We start from the raw sequence: 22,536 nt of genomic DNA on the forward strand, positions 1-22,536 counted from the left end.
GTGCCTGTGTGGTGGGAGTCATGTGCCCGTGTGGTGTGAACTGTCTGCCTGCACAGGAGAAGCCATCTGTCTATAGTAAGAGCTGCTCCACGAATTGACACTTATGATGTTAAAATGTGCTTGGTGTCAGTCTACCCAAACTGACCAGTGACCTTAGAGCCCTTCTAGAGCATCTCAGCTAAGCAGCTTTGCCTGGATTGCCCTCTGTGCTCTATGTCATGAGAGGAAGTCTGAGGGGCCATAGTCAAGTTACCCAGAGGCCTGCAGACAGATGTAGACACTTCTGGGATGGGATGGATGGGATTAGACAGACTTAGAGCTACTGAAGGTGCCCCCACGGTGGCTCTAAGGGCTCTCTTTCATACAGCTGCAGCATGCTGTTTGGGTCCAGCACCCTGCTGGGCCTGCAGGTAGACAGAAATGGGCTCCACGTATCTTAGCCCCCAGGCTAAGTCATCTCATGTAGGTACAGCCTGGTTACTTTGGTGGTTGTGAGTCCAGAGGCTGCTATCTTACAAAGTCACAAGTGTGGCCATGTTTCCCTCACTTGACTTTGGAGAGCAGACAGGCGATGGAACACAAACATCGGGCACTGCACACAGAATCACCACATGACCCAGGTGGTGAGTATACAGCCAGTTTATTGTAGATGAGGGCAGTGGGTCAGGTCCTCATGGGCACAGCCGGCGGCAGCTGGGGCACCACTGGCTTCCTCTGTGAGGATGGGTGAAGGTGAAGGTTACTGCTGCAGCTCACAGCCTGAGACCTCAGGATCTTGTCCTTTTCACACATTATGGTGGTCTCTGGCTGGGAAGCACCGGTTCCTGTGGGGGATGCAGGTGACCCCTCATCTGTGTGTACCCATCATCAGGACCTCATCTTCCTCTTCATGCTGCTAGGAACAGCAGGCTGGCCCAATCCTACCTAGCTCTCTGCCTCTGCCATCCAAGGAAGATGCCTGGCCCTGGGCACATGAGAAATTGGGAGCCCAGTGTCACATAGACCAGCATGCCCTACCCCCCCCCTAAACTCACAGCCTCAGAAAGGTATTCTCTGCATTTATGAATGGCTGTTTTCATACCTGGACTGAGAAAGATACACAAGGCCAAACTTATCTCCTCAGAGAAGTGTGATTTCATGCACTGGCTGCCCTGGGCTAAGATGACACGTACAGACTCCCAGCTACAACAGATGATTGCTTCTACCTGCAAGGACTCTGAAGGAGTGGGTGCTAGAGATAGGTGTGCAGCACCTCAACCTTGTGTGGACCAATAATGTGTCCTCAATCAGTGGACCCTCCCCTTTCTACTGTGATGCCCCAGTGCAGCCCAAGGGGAGTCCCAGAGTTTACAGGTGGGAACTGAGGATGTGAGGCTAGGAAGAGGGAGACTGGGAAGTGAGGGGTAGGGGTCGAAGATCAAGGAAGGGAAGCTGGTGGGAGGATGGGGAGGTGGGGACTTCCCTTTCCCCATTTGTCACAGCATCTGTTCCCGGCTATAAAGGGCCAGGAGATGGGTCCATGTGGTAGAAGCGATCCAAGGGTGAAGGTCTGCACACTGATGAAAAGGAGTTAAGACTCAGGAATGCACCTCATTGCTAGTGTCTGAGCCCCAAACGCTTCCAGGTACTCCCATGGTTCCAGTAGGTATACGGGAGTACCACCCTGAAGAAAGGAGTCCTGTTCAAAGTATAAATATTGAATGAAGAGGATTCCTGTTTATGGTAGGGCAGCAAAGCCAAGGTTTTACCATCGACACAAGATGGGCGAGGCTTTGAAAAATGTGGGCAGTCACTGGAGATGGTGCCTGAGTGAAGGGCCTGGTTGATCTCTGCAGAATGCGAATGAATCACAGAGCCAAAGAACTCAGTCTGCACTTGATGGAGGCCTCATCGAAGGAGCAGGAAGGCAGGGACCCACGACAATCACTCGCATGGAGTGTGACAAGCATTTACAGCAAACACACTTCTGCAGCTTCTCAGAAACTGCTGTCTGGGCTTCTGTGACATCAGCAGTCCAGCTGTGCACTCCACAGATCTGTGCGCTGGTCTCTGCAGGATCAGTGAGGCCATAGACATACGACATCCGGTGCAGCCTGATGTCACCATCTCAGGACTACTGAGTCTCAACTTACACCCCTGAATCTCGACAAGGCTTCACATCCTCTGTGTTCACATCCCCGCGTGGGAGCTTCTGACAGCCTATCTTGTAGCTCAGCAGCCTGGAGAGACTGGCTCTCCCACAGGAGAGAGCTGGGACTGAAGCTGGGTCAGGACTAATCCAGGAACGGCTCTGTCACTGCATCCACAGGGAACATGTGGCTTACAAATCAGGGTGAGCCAATCTCTTCCCCAAACACAGTTAAGTGGGGATGTGATGAGGGTGCAGATGGGGTGGAGGACGTGGTCCAAACGACTGCACAACCAGAAACCATCCCAATCGGATTTCACCCAGCAACTGCCCGAGTTCCACTTTGTGTTCCAAAGAGAATATGCCACACGCTCCTGTGTTTCACCCACCCAGCTGTAGATACACATTGGTCAGTGACCGGCAGATCCAACAGGAACTTAGCCTGAAAAAGTCAGTTCTTGAAGACAAGTCAGGACTGAGGAGGCAGGTGAAGAAATTGAGGAAGAGAGCCATGCAGTGCCCACGTCCCCCAGCTGTGGACTCACATCAGGGCCACAACCTATGATTGGGGAAATGGGACTTCGAGGTCAAACTCTAGAATCACAGTAAGGAGATGTGGGGTCACACCCTGTGGCCTGCGGGAGCTGCCCCCTGCTCCCTTAGTGTGCCCCAGTTCCCCTGGTTACCAGCTGCCCACAGGATGCCACCACAGGAGACCCTCTGAGCTCTGCACAGCCACCCTTGCTGCTCCCTCAGGCTGTACTGGTTCTAAATTTTAAGATTCACATAGGAAAGGTGACCCCTGTGATATCTCCTTCCCTCCAGAGATATGTGCCCCTTTAACCTCACTTATGATCGGTGATAGAGTCATGCGCGATCAGCCTGGCCTATGTTGCCACTGGGAAAGGACAGACACGGTGGGACTGCTGGAGTTTCCATTTCTCTTTGTGCAGCTGATCCCCAACTTACTAGTGCTGGGACCTCAGAGAGCTGTCCGTGGAGGTTGCCCCGACCGGCATGAATGCTCCACGGGGTCAGAGTTGGTTTTGGCTGAAGCTGTCACTTGTCCAACAACAATGAAGAAGTTGAGGAGTCAGCCAGCACACTGCCAGCCAGGGGGCAGGTGTCACCATGACAAGGTGGGTCCAGCTCACTGCAGGGCAGATGCTGGGGAGGCTCTCGGAAGTGACCAGTCTTCACCCCATGATCCACCTGGATGTTGATGAGGGTGGAGTTCAGGGCCTTCATAAGCCATGTCCTGGGCTCCTTGGCACCTACCCCCTAGGTGACTGTGAGGGGTCAAGTCCAGGAAACCACTTCCAGTGAACTGAAAAGATCTCAGACTACTAGGAAAAGCGCCCCCAAACATCCGAGGGTCTGGACTGTACCTCGCTTTCTCCTTTCACTTTAGGTAAGTGTCACATGGTACATACACTCCTGGTGTGGCTTTATCTTCCAATTCGCAAGTGCAGTCCCTCCAGCTGGCCAGGCTCAGGCCTGGCCGTACACTTACAGGAATGCCAGTGAGAGCCCCTCCCTCCTGAGAGCAGTCCTGGAGTGCTCCAGGGTTACAGCTCTGACCATAACAGTGCCGGAAGCCCTTCTGACAGACAAGATCCTGGCAGAGGCTCGGCCTCACAGGAGGTGGGCAATGGAGCTCAGAGCCCACTCCATGAGCCGGTGTCCCACTGACAGTCACACCTGGGCACAGGTAGAGGAAGCAGGGGTCAAACGATACCTGACTGGACAGCAGGTGTTTCATTGCCAGGTGTGATGGTCTTGATGACCTCCCCAGAGGCTGTGCCCATCACATGAGGGTCTGGTCGGTGGGAACACTTTCCCGATAGCCACTTGGTTGATCCATCAGGAGCCAAGTCAGGCTCCCATAGAGATGCCAACCACACACAACAGAGCCCGCAATGGTTCTCCTCTCCCCTCCAGGCCCCTCCCATCTTACTCTGGTCACTGGGAAAGGGAAGGCGCCTGGGGATGGAGGGGTGGTACTGACCGAGGTCCTAGTGTTGAGATGGATGGAGAGAACAGACAAGAAGTGGTCCCACTTCCCCTTCTCCCTCTCATCCCCCAACACCCAGGGCCACTGGGGATTTGGGAAGGATGGTCTCTCAGGGTTGGCTCTGAGCAACCCTGGGCAGCAGGGCCATGCTGGACATAGGGAAGAGTCAGATTCTAATGCTGCCTTTGAGGATACTTGTTATCAGGTCATGAACACGAATCTCACGGATGGGTTCAAATGGGTTTATTTCCATTGTCTCATACAGCACCTTCTATATAAAACCTTGTAAGAGTCTGCCCACCTAAACAAGCAAATGCAAACCAGCCAACTTGACCTCTGCTGTGCTCCGTAACCAGTGTATGTGTAAGAATGAGTATGAAACTCACTCAGAGAAGCAAAGCCCGCAGCTCTCCACTAAGGCTCAAGAAGGCCTTGCGGAGCCACATGTGGGCAGAGCCACATGCCGGACACCTGCTGGACGCTGCCTAGCCCAAGGCAGTGCAAGAATGTGGGGGCACCAGCCCCTGCAGACATCCCTGCCCAGGGCTGAGGGACCCTTCTGTGAGGGGCCTTGGCCCTGTCGAGGCAGACCACTACGTCCAATGGAGAAACACAATTCTGTGCTTTGAGTAATCAGAAAACCGCTCTCTGAGCACTTCTCATCTGCACATACCTCAGAGCCAGACCCTGAAGCCTTCCCTGCACCAGGCCAAGGCAGGGTGGCCAAGGCAGTGGTCACATGGTCCAGGCCATGTATGTTTCTGGTGTGACATGGGTAGGGAAGTGCCAGGCAGAGGAAAGCCAGACCAGGGAGCCCCTGGGGCACAAGGTAGGTATAGGCTTGATGGTAGAAAAGGAGAGGGGTAGGGAGCGAGTTGAGAGAGGGGTTAAGTGGATGGCACCAAGGGAAACTCAAAGCTGCCCGACAGTCTAGGACAGAAGTGTCCCAACAGGAGAGCAGCCTGACTGTCCACGGCACCGCAGCTCCGTGCTGGGCAGAGGAGACACGAGCCCGGAGCTCTGTCCATGTAGAGGAAGGGTCCAGGTGGAACAGCAGCAGAAACACAGGCTGCAGGGACAGGTCAGAGGAGACTCACTCTGAGTTAGAAGCAGAGACAGGAGGGTGAGCTGTGGGCAGCTGGGCAGCCTTGGGGTCAGAGGCAGGGCATTCCGGGCCAACACTGGACGTTGGAGATGAAGCAGTGAAGGCACGCTGCTGGATGCCAAGGAGTGGCCATCACAGTCAGGGTGACAGTGTTGGCTGCTATCCGGCTGTGGCCTCTACCAGGGAGGTAGGTCAAAAGCATGTGCTGACCATGGAGCCATGGCCTCAGTCAGGGGCAGGGGCTGAGGGCATGCGGCAGGTAGCGGATGGCCAAGGAGAAGGTTAATGAGTGTGGTCAGAAGCGTGGAGACCTCAGCACAGGAGATGGCAAGGTGACAGCACAGTGGCCTCAACGGGAGGAGTGGCACGGCTCAGCCAACCTGGCCCTTCTGCTCCCTTCACGTCTTTCTGGCGACTTGGCTCCTCTGGCTGCACACAGGCCACGCCCACTACCCTCCCAGACTCTTCACTTTCAACACCCAGGCTGTCTTGGGAACGTGACTGTGAATGCAGCCGTGAGAGCTGTGTGAGCGTAGTTGTGTGAATACGGCTGTATGAGTGTGGTTGTGTGAAAAAATTATGTGAATATGACCATACGCGTGTAACTGTGTGACCCAGTGTGCCTGCGGCCGTATGGGTGTGACCATGACTGTAAGTGTGGCTGTGTGAGTGTGACAGTGTGAGTACAGTACAGGGGTTAGAACATGCTGCACCTTGTACACGTAAGAGCAGGATATACAAGATGCCAAGAACTAGGGGAAATGAGTATGCATGTTTTCTAAACTGCTTTAGACAGTCATTTGTCTTTATTAGGCCTATAATTTTCTTAAAAACATTCCATTTTGGGTCAATCATGCTTGGTGATTAATTAATAATCATTACATGTCCCAGAAAAGCACTATTTCTCCTGTAAGACACACTGAACCAGAGATTCAGGAAACACAAGCGATGCAGAGTACAACAGGAAGCAGCAGCCTGGGGGAGGCTCCTACCACGGCCTCCCCACAGACTCTCATGGGCTCCCACAGACTCTGACAGGCTCCCCAGATTCCCAGGGGCTCCCCACAGACTCCCAGTGGCTCTTCACAGACTCCCATGGGCTCCCACAGACTCTGACAGGCTCCCCAGATTCCCAGGGGCTCCCCACAGACTCCCAGGGGCTCCCCACAGACTCCCACGGGCTCCCCACAGACTCCCGCAGGCTCCCACGGTCCGATAGGCTCCCTACAGGCTCCTCCCATGGGCTCCCCCGACGGGCTCCCTCTGGCAGCTGCCGGCCCCCGTGTGTGGCATATATTTGCACACACTGGGGCACAGGGACTCGGCACAGTGCTGGTGTCTGTCCTGTCAGCCTGAGTGCTCTGACAGCACATTTTAGAGGCTGCACGCCACTTAACCTACTCTAAGTACTATTTACATTTGGGACAAAGTCAAGCTTTAAAAAGGATTGTTTTTTTTACTTAAATAACAACATGGCTGCTTTTGGACATTTTTCAGAGTATATAGACGGCCTGATTTTTCCTGGCCTCACAAGCATTGGACAGGCACAGCCTCACCACTGGTCCACCCTTTCTAGACGGGAAGTAGCTGATGGTGGCAGGTCCCAGCTCTTGCACTGAATGTTCCCTCCTCGAGGATCTGAACTACTTTCACTTTGAGAACAGACACGAAACTGCAACAGTGTATCTGAAATACCTGAGCTAGTCCAAATTGCATGAGGTTGTGGTCCTGGGGACTGAGGGCCAGGGTGTCCCCAGGACATGCTGCGGGCCACGCCCCATCCTCTACTAGATCAAGGGGTGAACAAGTGGAGTGCTTCCTCCGGGCTTCTCTCCACAGTGACAGGAGCCATCTGGGGTGTCAGCCAGCACTGAGGGCCCAGGACTGTGGGTGGGGGCCTGGGTTGGGGCTCTTGTCTCGGGGTAGGATTCTGGGAGTCTCAGCTTCCAGAGAGCACTGGTACGAGGAGGAGAACCACTCACGGTCCTAATGGTCAGTCGAGGGGCCCTACTGGTAGAGGTGGGTTACATGTTAGCTGTTAATGAGAAGCTCAGTGGTTTGAACCCACAAACCATTCATTAGAAGAATGAAGGCGTCCTCTCATGGACACATGTACAGCCATGGAAAACTGACAGTCGGGACCAAGCCAGGAGTCAGTACAGGCTCAACAACAGTGGGCTTGGCTTGGTAATGGCTGCTTGAGATTCTTAGCTTTCAGGCTTAATAGCAAGTGTTTTTTGCACCACAAGAGTCTACAGATGTTCAACACACATCAAGCGCCTCAGGTTTTGAGTCGAGCACCACATTGACCATCTTTTGCTGTGGTGTATCAGCGAGCAGTCAGGGAAATGATCAGTAATTGCCCCAATATGCGGCCCCACCCCAATTCGAGGAGGCTTGCTTGTGTGAGGAACTGGGGGCAAGTCTTGCCAGCAGGTGAGAGTAGCAGGGACCAGCTCAGAAGGAGCCCCCCCTCCTCTCATTCTCGGTGGGCAGGGTTAGGAAGACAGGGTTACCATTAGCAGGCAGGTAGGTGAAGTGCTGGTACTGGCTCCGCTTGCGCTTCCCATTGCAGACGTAGAAGTTGACCTGGACCGGGCTGGTGATCCTCTGGTTACGGAAAGGTGGGATCTCAACCACCAGTGAGTTCTGGGGAGATGTCAAATGGAGATGTTAGCACCCACAGGAAATGGCTCTATTCACCCAATGCCTATCCTTTGGGCCCGGCCCGAAATGCTACAGCCAGTCCACCAGGGCCAGCTCACCACAGGCAGTCCACCAGGACCAGTCCACCAGGGCCAGCTCACCAGAGAAGGCACTGGCCAGGGACCTCACAGGTCAAGTCTTGTGATTCCTGGAGCCAGTGTATGGGAAAGGCCCAGAGCACAGGACAATTGTGCCCTACGCAGAGGCCAGGCCAGGGGGGCTGCTGCAGGTGCAAAGGATGGGAGCTGGGAAAGGACAAGAGGGCCAAAGGCACCGACCAACAGACAAGGTTTGTGGTGGCTGCCACCCTGCCCTGTTTCCAATGGAAACAGCACAGCGTTTTCACAAAGCTGTGCACAGATCTGTGGGTTAGTGAGCGTCACGGGGGAGAGTGATGGATGCACATTGTACCACACACGCCAGCTCACCTGCAAGCATACTTGTAAACACACATGAACCCACCTGGGCACACAAACAAAACCAAGCACATATGTACACACACATAATGTGCACGCACATGCATCTACACCCAGACATGCGTAACACACAAGAACAGGTACGCTTATGCGGACATACACACATGTATACGCAAGCATGCATGTGTGCACATAAACACATACATACACAGGAGGGGGGAAGCTCACGGGCATTCTTCTTCAAGATCATGCTCGTCCTGCGACAAATCCACAGTGCCACATCTTTGGTCTAAACAAGGGTGGCTAGTTAACAGCTTGATGGCAAAACTGCCTGAACTGTGATCCTGGAGCACTGAACAGGAGGAAACATGCCAATGCCTTTCCCGGTAAAATGAAGCACTTTGGATGCTCAGAGCTGCAGCTGGAGGGTGTTTGCAGTTGTGGATACAGGGGTCAGAGAGCTAAGTCAGAGGGAGGTGGCTACTGAGGGCCACAGAAAAAGAGGGACTCAGCCCACAGCCCCCTAGACAGTCTACAGTTCCAAAGACTCATGGACAGCCCATGCCCCACAGGACAGCAGACAGCCCTCTAGTGCCCTGGACATCCCTCAGGCCCCATAGGCAGCCTTTCATGCCCTAGATAGCCTATAGACCTCTGGACAGCTCTCTAACCCCCTGGGTAAATGTACACTTCCCCCAGAGAGGCCTCTATACTCGCTGTGGACAGTCCTCCAGCCCTCCACACAGTGCCACCTCTAGACAGTCTTCCATCCCTTTATAGACAGCACTCCACCTCATGAACCTCTCCAATTGCACTCAAGCAGCCCAATCCACCCCCCACAGCCCTCCAACACCCCTCTAACTCCCCAGATAGCCCTCTAACAGCCCTCAAAGGCCCTCCAATCCAACACAGGCCACGAACACTGCCCCGAAGGCCCTCCAATAACCCAGACAGCCCTCTAACACTCCCCACAGCCTACCAAGACATCCCCCCAAAGGCCCTCAAACCCCCCACAGCCTACCAAAATACCCCTAAAGGCTCTCCAACCCCCAGACAGCCCTCTAACTACCCTACAGCCCTCAAACATCTCCCAAAGGCCCTCCAATACTCCCCCACAGCCCTCTAATACCTCCTGAAGGCCTTCAAACCCCCGCCCCCTGAGGCTCTCCAAGTCCCTAGACAGCCCTCCAAGTCCCTGGACAGGCCTCTGTCCCTCTGGAGAGCCACCAGTCAGTCCCCCTGGAGAGGCCTCCCCCTGTCTGGACAGCCCCAGCTTCCCAGAAAGCCCATAGCCTCAAGCAGCAGGTCTTTGTTGCTCAGCTGTCAGACTCCCGTGGGCCTAAGCATCTATCCCTTGTCATAGCTGGCCCAGAAGGGATGGACAATGGAACCAGCATGAGGACAAAGCATTAAAGTCCACATACTGGGCCTGCACTGTGCACAGGGTGGTGGGCAGCTAAGAGGCCAAGAGCTGGAACGGATGAGAGAGGGTGCTGAGGGCAAGGCCTCCTCACATGGGGGTCTTGGGGCCACAACAAAGAGGCCGGAGACGCACGACCAGTAGGGTTTCCTGCTCACAAGGCTCCAGTCATCCAGCTGCTATGGTCAACATGAGGAAAACCCTATGCACCTGGTGCAGAGTAACTGAGGCCCCCTCACGCACACCTGGACGGTAAAGACTTCACCATCCTGCCGGCTCAGGGGAGGGGACTCTGCTCTAGCAGCCCCGCTGCCTGGGTGGGTGCTCTCAAGGCTCCAGGAACTTGTATTTCTTCCAAAATCATCTGCTAGCATGTTTCATGCCAGCCCAGAATCCTGCCTGAGGATGAAGCTGAACACACACATGCACTCATGTGCACATATACACACTCACACATGCAAAGATACAGGCACAGACACGCCATGGGTCAGAAGACACACCCCCCTCAAACACATGTGCATAACACACATGCCCAGGCATACAGCCACACAGGCACATATACTCCTCATGCACACACACACGTGCACGTGTCACTCACAGGTGTGTGTATATGTGCACACACACGTATTCTACAGGTACACACAGACCCTCACACGTGCACATACTCATATGCTCCCTTCTGCACTCACACCACATGCATACACCCAATTATCCTCACACACATTCATACTCAAATACGCACACACAATTACATATACACAGATGCACATGCACACCCTCCACAGGCCATCAATCAAAGAGACCAGGCTTACTTCAGCACCTGTGTGGGTACAATGCCAAAGAGCACATAAAGGGAATGTGAGGCCAGAGGCAGGCGGACGTCAAAAGCCTGACAGGGAGCCCCTGTACCCACAGCCCCGACGGAAATCCGTATGAGGAGGCATCAGATGCGATCCCAGTTCACACTGCGCTCACCCACAATCCCACGAGGAATGGTGTGGACAGGGATGGCATCCTGTGCCAGGCTGGGAGTGAGGCCCATCGGTTGTCCAGCACTCCTCTCCCACTGAAGGCCTCCCATCAAATCTAGTGATCAGACAGCAAGAGAGCAAGCAGCAGTCCCCATGCACTGGGAAGACGCAGAAGGGCTCCCGTGGGGCTCGCGTGCACTGCGCCAGCCTGTGTAGCTCGAGTTCTGAGGGCTGCCTGTCTGCTGTGTGCCAGCACCTCCTGGGGATGGGGGCTCCACTCAGTCCCCTTCTATCCAGAGCCCAAACTGCCCAGGTCAGTCCCCACACTACGGTGTGCTGGAGTATTTCCTGTGCTCCACAATACTGTCCGAGTCAGTCTTCACACTGTGGTATGTTGGGGTACCTCCTGTGCTCCCCAATACTGTCCGAGTCAGTCCTCACACTGTGGTATGCTGAGATATCTCTTGTGACCCTAATACTTAGGGTCAGAGTTGTCCCCTTTCTGTGGCTATGACTGGGCTGTGATTCTCACAGAACCGCCAGCCCCTTAACCTCTGCCCCTCCAACCATGGGCCTCCACAGCTGTGTCCTATGATGAGAGCCTCAGGGCGTCACCTCCATCACCTGCTCTGACTGCTGTCAACGGGGGCTCCTTTAACAGGAGGACCCCATGAGCCCTCAGGAGTCTTGGCTGCCATGTGTCTGCAGGCAGTGCGAGGCAGTGTGTGGTACTTACTGGTTTGCACATTTCTCTGTCGGTTTTTGCTTCCATTTCCCAAACGTGGTGACCATCTAGAGGGGCAGTAAGAAAACTTATCACTCAGTGGGGCCACAAAACCTACTGCCCCCAAGACCTTCCACCTGAGTGGGGCCAGACCTGTGAACTCTGCATCTGGGCTCAGGGAAGGTGGTCTGCCAGAGGGGGATGCCTCTGCCACGTGCTCAGTGACCCGCGGAAGCAGACCCGCACCCCCACAGCACCCGGCACCTGGCAGAACACCCCAGAAAGCCTCCCTCCCAAGAATGGGTGTGAGGATGCCTCAAAGTCCAGGGGGGAAGCGTCCAGCTCCCCTCCTTCTGCTCAGGCCACCCTCTTAGGGACAAGGGCTCTTGTCACTGACAGAGTGTGGGCATGCTGCCCAGAGAGGGCCTTTGTGCTTGGCCTTATCGCCCCTGGCCTCCTCACAGGAAACCACAGCAGCCTGAGTAGAAATATTCCAGACCATTAGGGAATTCCCTGCCAGTGAGTCACAGGAAAGGCTTTCCCACCACACCCAGAGAGGTTTCCATGGGGACAGAGCCGTGGGTGCTCCAACAGCCCAGCGAGGGGCGGACAGTGCCAGGCAGCCAGGCTGTTCCAGTGGATGTGGACAAAGCCTGAGGTGGTCACCTTCTGACCCTGTGCAGCCTCGTTCCTGGACCCTGACTGCTGCCCTCTGTGAGGTCACACAGCTAACAGGGTTTTACCTCACAAAAGTCAGGAGCAGTGTGATGCCCAGACCCGAGGAAGTGATGAGAAGCGGGGGAACCCATGTCCACAGGGACCCTGCCCCACTCCAGCCCCTCAGCCCCTCCTCTTGGGAGAGGCAGGGCTCCATGATTACTCAGCCATCTGAGTGGAACAGCCATCTCGCAGGAACACAAATGCTCCTTCTTCTCCACGGCTTTGTTTATTTGCTTCAGGAGAATGGTGCAATATTTACTTAAGCACAGATGTGTGTGATGTGCCCACCCTGGGGCTGACATCAGGGAATAGCCATAGACAAGGCAGACACAGGCCTGGCCCTCGATGTCTGTTGTGCTTTCAGGGGTGGTGCTCACAGACATGGAGAACACACAGGGACCGGTGGCTGTGGGCTTCTAGGGACACATCTCCTGCATTAGCTGATGGGTAGTGTGAGTGTTCTCTTGGGTACAGATTCTCGCCTTCTCCTTGTCGTCCTCATCACCTCCAGCTTAGGACTCCTGGTATCGTCTTACATGCAAGAAGCACTACTTCCTCTGGCCGATTTTGCTCTTTCAAACAAGAGGTTCAAGTGAAAAGAAATTATCAAAGTACTGATAAGAAATTTGGAAGCTCTGGCGGCCTACTGATAAGAAGCTGCACTGCAATCCCAAAGGCACATAGTTCAAATCCACTGGCTACTCCGCAGATGAAAGATGGGCATTCTCCTCCTAAGGTGACTTACTACCTCTGAAAAATCACTGGAGAGTCAACTGTGAGTTGGTTCCAAATCAAGGGCACACACGACAATTTTGGATAACAGTCTGACAATTCCTCACAAAGTTAAAACTAGATTTAGCATTTGGTTGTTGTTGTTAGGTTTTGAATGAATTCCGTGTCCTGGCTATCCCACTCAAAGCAGCGAGCCCCACGTGCCGCCCTCAGCGGCACCGCTGTGCGTGAGCAGATTCTTGGCTCCATCTCACCAGGTCCTTCCTTTTCATTGCTCATCTACTTCACCAAGATCAGTCTCTTCTGACAACACGTCTGGTGCAAGACAAAGTGGTACCATCCCTGCTTCTAAGGAGTGTTCTGGTTGCACTTCCAAGACAGACAGGTTTCATCTTCTAAAAGTCTACGGTATGTTCCATATTCGTCACCAACACAATGTTAAGGCACCGATTCTCCAGTCCTCCTTCCTCCTTGCCCAGTTTTGATACGCACACAGGTGAGGTGACTGAAAAATGCCGTCGTTTGGGTCACCTTAGGCTTCAAGGTGGTACCTTTACTTTTAAACACTTTTAAAAGGTCTTTTGTGGCAAATCTGGATAAAGTAATGTCATTTGATAAAGTGATATGCCACCTCACTGCCACTCTATGGGTGTTGATTATGGATCTAAGTAAAACGTCATCTTTGACAACTTCCCCCTTTTCTCCATTGATAAGGTCTAGCTTATCAGGCCACTTGTGAAGATGCTGTTTATTTGATGCGGAGATGCAATCCACAGAGAAGTCTTTGATCATCACACAGCAAACAAGGTTGTGACATATGCATAACACAGGTTATTAATGAGTCTTCCTCTCATTCTGATGCTGAGTTCTTCCTTATACTGTCCCATCTCTTGGATTATTTGCTCAAAATACAGACTAAATATGGTGAAAATGTGACAAACAGAACTAGTATGTGACCCAGTCACCACCAATGTCCATGTGAGCCCTACTCAAAATAGCCACAAGTATCAACAATCCAAGTGGCAATCAACTGATGACTGGACAAACTCAACATAGCTTAACTATACCAGGGAGTACTACCCAGCTGTCAAAGAGCTCCCAACAGCCACAGGAGAGGCCAGGCCTCCTTGCTGAGAGACTTCATAAAGAGAAGCTGGGAAGGGAGAATAAGCCAGCCATTCAAGTTTCTGGCTGACTTTCTAGCCCCGCAGCCCTGGGAGTGACCACCAAGGTCAACAGAACCTCCTGGCAGTATAAGCCGCACCCTTGCTGCCAAGCTGTGTTATACACCATGAGGGCTGCTGCATCCACGCTGCACTGGAGGCCATGGTCTGGGCAGCAGAAACCAAAACAGGTTTCACTTAGATTTCTTCAAAAATGACAACTGGCCAGATATGGTACACCACTTCTAAGAAGGAACTCTGTGTATGCTCAGCCTAACTGAATCGCACAATCTCTCTCCATTGCGGAGCTTCAGCTCAAGGAGTAATGTTCGGCGAGAGGAAGCTCAGGCCCTATAGAGGCATTTTTGTTATTGTCTTTTATTTTAAATTGTGATTTTAACGACAGTTTACAGAAAAGTGGGATTTTCATTCATTCACTGTTGCACATTTTCCTCCCTACCTGCCCCCAGTTCACTTAAAAAAATTCCTTCCTTGTTGCATGATTGCCTCCCTCTCCCTCCCCACCCCTCGCCCAGTCCACTCAGCAACGGACTATTGTCATCTAATAATGTCTAAAGACATGTTCCTCTTAAACAGTTCAGGGGCATTTTCTTAATACATTAACTTCTCATCCCACAATTAGATTCCAAAGACCAGGTCGTTACACAGAAATCTATATGATATCAACATGCAGAAGGACTGCATCAGATCACAAACAGGGGTGGCCACTCTGCTGCACGACTTCCACACCACTGGGAATCAGCCAAACACCTAACCTCAGCATCAAACCCAGCACTCCTCGTGCCTCAACACTCATGGTTATAACTGTTAGACAGACATTACGAGTTTGAAAATTAGTCTGATGGTAGATTTTTTACTACAGTCATAAATGCAAAATGTCAGATAAGATAGTTACTAAGTAAAGAGTAAGCAAGGTGCATTTTCATTTACTGGGGCCACGAAGATGCTTCTCAAATCAGCAGCACACGAGCTATCTCAGATGTGTACATACATGTACAACATGCACATATGTACAAACAAGCACTGTTACATAGACCTGAAAAACGGACCAAGACCATTGACAGCAGAACACCAATGTCCCAGTGTTGAGCTCTTGCACAGAGCACTGAGCACGGAGGTCCTGACCTTCAAGATTCTGGGTTGAGAGCTGACTCCACGGGGTGTGGGTGGTGTTGGATCACCACAGAAGAAGCCCTGCTTCTTGATGAACTGTATCCACAGCTTCCATTCCTGGAAAATACCCTCTCACGCGGAAGCCAGAAAACAGATACCTAAACTCCATCCAGGGCATGCTGGCTGACTCAACACTTGGACCTTCTACTCAGGAACAAAGAGAGAGGGCACTCTTCCTGAAAACTCCACTGGTGGACGCGGAGCCTCTCCAGAATGCTGCCTTCCTCAAGGCCTAGTCCTGCCCGAGGGTGTCTCAGCTCCCCCATAACACTGCTCATGGTCCTTTTGAGGGATCCATCTCAGACCCTTGGAATGACTCTTCTCACTGAAGACCCTTTAGGGTCTGCCTTCCTTCTAACAACTCTGCTCAACTTCCTTCTGTGGCTGTAGGGTACCATGGAGTCAACTGTGACCCACAGTGACCCTATAAACAGCAGATCTGAATCCTTTCCTCCCTGTTTCTGCTCCAGACACCATTTCAGTCCATCTCACTGAGGGTCTTCCTCTCTTTCACTGACCCTCCACCTTTCCAAACATGATTTCCTTTCCCAAGAACAGGCCCCTTCTTGCCACATGCCCAAAGAATGTGAAATGGAGTTTCATCTCCTCCTGTCTAAGGCACACCCAGGCTGCACCTTTGCCAAGACGTATTTGACTATCCTTGGGAAGTGCAGCACTGTTCTCCAACACCATAGTTCAAAGGCATCTTGGAGGTGGGTCCATCTCAAGCCTGTTAGATGACTTCATTCTACTCACTGGTTCTTCCGAAGGATCCATTTCCCCGCCACCCCGCACCTCTGCTTAGGGTGCATCTCAGCACCCCAGGGTGACCATGCTCTGCTCACCAGGTGCAAATATGAAGCGTGGGTGTGCAGGACCCAGTTATCGGGCAAGTGTCAGCATGCTCCTTCCTTGGGGACCCCTGTTCCTGAGTCACCAGGAAAGAAAACAAATGAAGCCATCCTCAGGGAGGAAAGCTATGAGGGCTGAGAGACTTCTGCTCTAGAAGCATCAGCAATACTTCATCAGCAAAACACTTCAAACTCCCAACTGAGTCAACAGGACATAGCACTTGAGACAAGACCAACATTATGCTTGTGAGGAGAAGGCACCACTCTCCCCAGTGAAGGAGTCTTCCCTCAGTCCAGAGAGGGTGTGCCCGTCTCCCCGGGAAAGCCCGCTAAATCCTAGAGTGGGAGGGGCATCAATTCAGCACAGGAGCTGGCCGTGGTCTCTACTGACAGCCAAGATCACAGTCATAACCTCTTAATGCTTCTAGAATGACGAGGACACAGAAATGGTTGTATCCTTTCTGAAAAGCCCACTTTAACCAACTGACCTGATAACTTTCTCAAGTGCCAGGCACTCTCAGAGAGAAGTGAGGCTTGCCTACCTGCCTTCAGGAGATGCTCCTAGTCCCAGACCCCTGTCAGCAGTTAGGTAGCCATTTCTCACTGAACAGAGAGAGCCCAGAGCAGGGGTAGGGCGTGGGTGGTGATTTTGGAGGTGGCTCTATCAGAGTGTCCCACAGAACAGTGTGGCCAGAAAGTTCTAAGCCCTCAGTTCAATGCACACATCTATGTGCACATTTAAGAGGATGATCTCAGGTGAACATCCACATGGAGTTTGAAACTGTAGCCCACGATGCAACACTCACAGGAACCATGGTATCGTTTCCATCCGAGGCTGCCATCACGCTCAGACTCTGTGTACAACAACACAGGTGTGGCCTGCACGGCACTGTCTCCATCACGTTGGTGTGCTGAGGCTGCTGACGTTAAGTACTGAGTTCACTTCACAGGGGAATCGCCTCCACTTTGCTGACTCTCCATTTAACCACACATAATGTCCTTTGAACTCGAGGTTTGCATTTGTTCTTCAGTTCCTTGAGCTTAAGAAATGCTGAGCGAGTTTGGCCCTTTTAATTTTCTGACTCCAACTCCTTACACATTTCATTGTAATATTTTACTTTGTTATCCTGTGCTGCCTTTTGAAATCTTCTATTCAACTCTTTAGTATCAATCTGTGTGCAGAACAGATTATCCAGGAGGCCGGGCTCTATGAGGAGAAATGTGGGGTCAAGATTGGTGGAAGATCTATCAACAATCTGTGTTATACAGATGACACAACCCTGCTTGCTGAAACTGAGGAGGACCTGAAGCGCTTGCTTGCAGAGGGTCAAGGACTGCAGCCTCCAGTATGGATTGAGGCTCAATGTCAAGAAGACAAAGATTCTCACCACTGGACCAGCATCAGGATGGATGGTGAAGAGACTGAGATTGTTCACAGCTTTAGTTTGCTTGGCTCCACAGTCAACACTCTTGGCAGGAAATTAAAAGTCATATTGGCGATGAGAAAGTCTGCTGTTAGGGACCTCTCCAAAGTACTGAAGAGCGATGGTGTCTCTCTGGAGACTAACGTGTGTCTGATACAGGCCATGGTCTTTGCAATCACTTGTTATGTATCAGAGAGTTGGACAATGACCAAAGAGGACAGAAGGAGAATTGATGCCTTTGAGCTGTGGTGCTGGAGAAGAGTACTGAGAATACCATGGACTGCTAGGAAAACAAACAGATTCATCCTGGAAAGGGTTAAACCAGGTGCCTCCTTGGAGGCAAGGATTCTGAGGCTTCATCTGACACACTCTGGACATGCTGTAAGGAGGGAGAGGTCCTTGGAGGACATCATGCCTGGGAGGGTGGAGGGACAGTGCAGGAGGGGAAGGCCCTCTATGAGGTGGATTGATTCAGTGACTGGGGTAATCGGGATGGGAGTGTCAGAGACAGTGCGACTGGCACAGGACAGAGCAGAGTTTAGGGCTACTGTACATAGGGTCGCTATGAGTCGCAAGCGACTTGACAGCACATAACAAAAACAACAACACCGTCCTTTGCTAGTGACCAGTTTTTCCTGATGCCATGTCCATACAGGGCACTGGTATTGGTGGTATGGCCACACTGGGCATTTCTAGGGACGACACGTTCAGTCAATCCAGAAAGGAGGATGACAGCAAGCATCCAGGAGCTGGAGGTGTGCTTGGGCTTTAGAAGGAGAAAGAAGCCAGATAAGGAAGGCAGGGAAGGCCCTGGCTCAGCGCAGGGCAGAGCTGGACTCTTCTGGGGACAGCACCCATGCCCTGATTGGGTGTGTACAGAAACTGCACAGCTGGGCGCCCCACAAGGGCCAAGCCCAACACCCTGGAGCGGACAGGTGCCTGGCCCAAGGCAAACCCACCCCTTCTTTTGAAGAATAGATGGTAGAAGCTGGCTGTGTGGGAGATAGCCCAATGCTCCCCTCTGGGTATGAGGCTCCTAAGTTAGGGAGGAAATGGAAAGAAAGCCATTTGGAGCTTTGCTTATGGAGCACAGCTAACTCTGTGATCATAAATGTGTCATTACCTAGTTCCTTCCCCAACACACACCATGTTTAAAATCCTGTGGGCTGAACCCCTCCAAATTGGCCCCCTGAAAAAAGGGTGCCCAATAGTGCTAACCCTCCTCCTCCTCCTAACACTTAACCGGGCTTTCTCTGCAATTTAAAGCCTATTTCCCAATCACTTGTATGATTATGTAGGCAGGTCATGGTGAGGGGGAGGCTTTACCCCTCCTTTGATTGAAGTGCCTCGTCTCCAACAAATGGCACAAAATCAAGGCCCCATTATGACGGTGGACGCCTCAGCAGCACTACTTGATTAGAGTGAGGACTGGGCAGCTGCTTTTAGGGTAATTTCAACTGGAAAATGTGAAATACCAAAGAAAGACTCACCCTCACTAACTCTCCCTCCTTGTCTCCCAACTTGTTTGGAGAAGACCCCGCAGGGCCCAGAGGCCCCACAGAGACCTTAGACAGCAAAGCACGACTGAAGGGGGGCCTCATGCTCTCCAGTCTCAAGACCCCTTATGTAGCCACAGCCAAAACAGCCTGGTATTACTGGTACAAGGACAGATCTGTAGACCAACAAACTGAGAACTGAGAACCCAGAAGGAAATTCATCACCTTAGCACAGCCGGTCTTTGACAAAGGACTGAACTCCTTACAGACTGAAGAAAGGCTTTCTTAAACATACTATATTAGTAAAAATAGATACTCGTTTGCAGACTCATGAAATAGGACACAAATTTCTCACCATATAGAAAAACCAACTCCAGATAGGTCAAAGACTTATAAGTGCAGAACCTAAAACTATAAAGATCATCAAAGGAAAAAAATAGGGGTAAACTTGGGAGCTCTGCTGTTGTTATATACAGTAGAGTTGGAACTGACCCATAGTTGACCTTCTAGCAGGTTTTCAGGGGCAGGAAATAGCATGAGAGGAGATTGCCCATCTTTATCCTACAGAGAAGCTGCTGGATTTGAACCACATGCCTTCAGGATTGCAGTGCAGCTTTTTATCAGTAGGCCACCAGAGCTCCCTAGGAGATGGTATAAATTTATGAACAAACATGTCTTAAAATGCAAATATTAGACTAAAAGTTCAATGATTGTGACCTTTCTAAAACTTAAATATTTCTGTGTACCGAAAGGAGCTCGGGCGGTGCACTGCCATACAGGCCAGGCTGCTCACTGGAAGTTCACTGGTTTGACCCATCAGCTGCTCCTCTAACGACTCACAGCCTCGGAAGCCCACTGGAGGGCTGCCCTGAGTTAGAACCAGGTAACAGACCTCAAAAAGAGAAAATACAGACGAAGAAAAAAGTTTGGCAATGACATACCTGCCAAAGTTGTTGCCTTTGAGGTGTGGTGCTAGAGAGAGTCTTGAATATATCACAGACCACCAAGAAAATGAATAGGTCTGTCTTGGAGAGGATGAAGCCAAGTTTCTCCTTGGAGGCTAGTATTCTGAAGCTCCGTCTTATACACTGTGGGCATGTGCCCTGGAAAGACTGGTCCGTGGAGAGGGACATCATGCTCAGAAGGGTGGAGGGAGAGCAAAGGAGAGGAAGACTCCAGATGAGATGGATTTATATAGTGGCTGGGATAATGGGGGTAGGGGTATCAGCATCAGTGAGACTGTCTCAGGACAGGGCGGGTTTCAGAGCTGTTCTCCATAGAGTTACTATGAGTCGCAGGTGCCTCGGAAGCACATAACAACATACTTGTCAGGGACCAATATTTCAAATTTAAAGAAAATTTCAACACCTCAACAACAACAAAAGAAGTTAAGAAGACATTTTTGCAGCCAAAAATCACATGAATAAATAAATGCTCATGATCATCAGCCACTAGAGAAATGTACAATTCAAACAACAATGAGATATTTGCTCATCCTAGAAACAACAGCAAGTTAAAAAAAAAGAAAGCAAAGGCTGGTGAGAGGATGGTGAGACCCACTCCCCTACTCTGCTGGCAGTGCCAGGAAATGCCCAGGAAACGGTGCAGCACTGTGGAAACGAGGCCGACATGTCCTTTAAACACTGGAAGTAGAAATACCATGTGACCCTACGATCCCACTATTACGTACACACTCCAGGGAGAGCAGAGCTATGGCTCAAACAGACAAACACACACCCATGTTCACTACAGCACTATCCACACAGCAAAAAACAGAAATGGGAAGCCCAGGTGGCCTAATAGCCCACAAAGACAGAGCTAGATTCTACTTAGACAGACAGTGACTGAGGTCTTAAACTGTGATCCACACATAACGGAAAACTTCTTAAAGAAGGAGAATGAGTCTGTGGAACATTTCATAACCTGGGTGAAGGTGGAAGACACTGTTCTGAGTGAGACAGGTCAATAGTATAGGAGCCATTACTGTGAAGAGTCAAGGAAAAGTTACACAAGGAAACTGTCTTTGAAGGAGGAAGGAGTGTGAGGGTAACTCTGGGAGTAGACACTGGCGGAAGGAAAGGGAAGGTCTGCAAAAAGTGATGAAGGTCAAGGAGACTGAGACAGGCCTGCAAGTTAAAGGCAACAAATAAATACCATGACAGACACAATCCTACAACAATGGTAATAACAATATCTACAAGTAGACACATAGACACGCCAGCAAAACAAAGCTCAGAAACAGAGTGGCTGTATCTGTCAAAGTGCTTCACAGAAGTTCAATCCAATGGGTGTGTATCTACAGGGGCTGCAGATACACTGACAGGTAGAGTAGACCACACGGCAGGCAAAGCTATGGAATGACAGCCACAACCAAACACCATACGGGAACGTGCCTCTGAGCTTGGGGCTCAGGACCAGAGTCTCGGGCCACATCAAAGTGCACAACACAGCGCAAAGGCAATGTCTTATATCCTGTTTGATGAGAAGTGATGGGGACTCAAAATCGAGACAGGGCCAATACAGCTATTGCAATTAGCACATAGGAACAAGATGTGTATAACTGTTCAAAGGGAAAGGGGAGAAAAAGTGCAGGAGAGGGGAGCAGGAGGGCAGTGGAGAGGAGTGGGCAGATGGGGACGGGGTGTGCAAGAACAGGAGAGGTGCAACAGGGACGTGAAGAGACTGGCTGATAAAAATCACAGATCAATAGTAATGAATTCTATTGTGAATTATTCTGCTTCTATTTCAAATACTAATGACATAAATTTTAGCTTCACAGAATCATGCAATCATCATAGCATAAGTGACAGATGAATGGTAGATTGTATTAATAAGATAGTAAATTGCTTTTTAAAATTTTTTTTTTTTACATTTTACAGACTTAGGATTTCCATTCATTCATTGTTGTGCTTTTCTCCCTGGCCACCCCTCCCCCAGTACACGCTTCTCTTTGAAAAGTAAAATTAAAATTCCTTCATTGTTATATAATCCCTCCCCCACCCCCACTCCCGCTCTACTCCATTATGCAGCCTCTGTTCTGGACTCCTGTCATGACAAAAATACCCACTCACGTATCCCTTTGAAACAGTTTTCTCCCTCATCTGTTTCAATGCAGTATGCATTATTCATCCCATCTTTCTCAGTCTCCCCTCAACACTGTTTACAACAGTGGCACCATGCAGTATTTGTCCTTTTGTGATTGAGATACTTCACTCAGCATAATGTCCTCCAGAGTCACCCATTTTGAATAATACTTCATGAGTTCCTTGTTTTTCCAATACAGCTTAGTATTCCATTGTGTGAATATACCACAGCTTCTCCATACATTTGTTTGCTGATGGGCACTTAGGTTGTTTCCAACTCCTTGCTATTGTGAACAAAGCCACAATAAACATGAGTGTGCAATAAGATAGTAAATTGTATAACACAAGTTGATGTTACTGAAATGATGTGTAATTAATGATTATGTAAT

At 51.0% G+C, this 22,536-nt stretch overlaps 1 protein-coding gene across 1 annotated transcript in view; it reads right to left on the reverse strand.

Moving 5' to 3' along the window:
• NFATC1 (nuclear factor of activated T-cells, cytoplasmic, calcineurin-dependent 1) overlaps window positions 1–22,536 on the reverse strand; it is a 93,714-nt gene that overhangs the window by 21,550 nt on the left and 49,628 nt on the right. The window contains exons 7-8 of the mRNA XM_006897243.1: window positions 11,497–11,552; window positions 7,764–7,896 (exon numbers count right to left, since the gene is read on the reverse strand). Of these exons, the coding sequence (XP_006897305.1) occupies window positions 7,764–7,896; window positions 11,497–11,552 (189 nt within the window). The remainder of the gene's footprint in view (window positions 1–7,763; window positions 7,897–11,496; window positions 11,553–22,536) is intronic.

This window comes from Elephantulus edwardii, unplaced genomic scaffold, assembly GCF_000299155.1.
Source record: "Elephantulus edwardii isolate Elephantulus edwardi_28Jun2011 unplaced genomic scaffold, EleEdw1.0 scaffold00207, whole genome shotgun sequence".
NCBI lineage: Eukaryota > Metazoa > Chordata > Mammalia > Macroscelidea > Macroscelididae > Elephantulus > Elephantulus edwardii.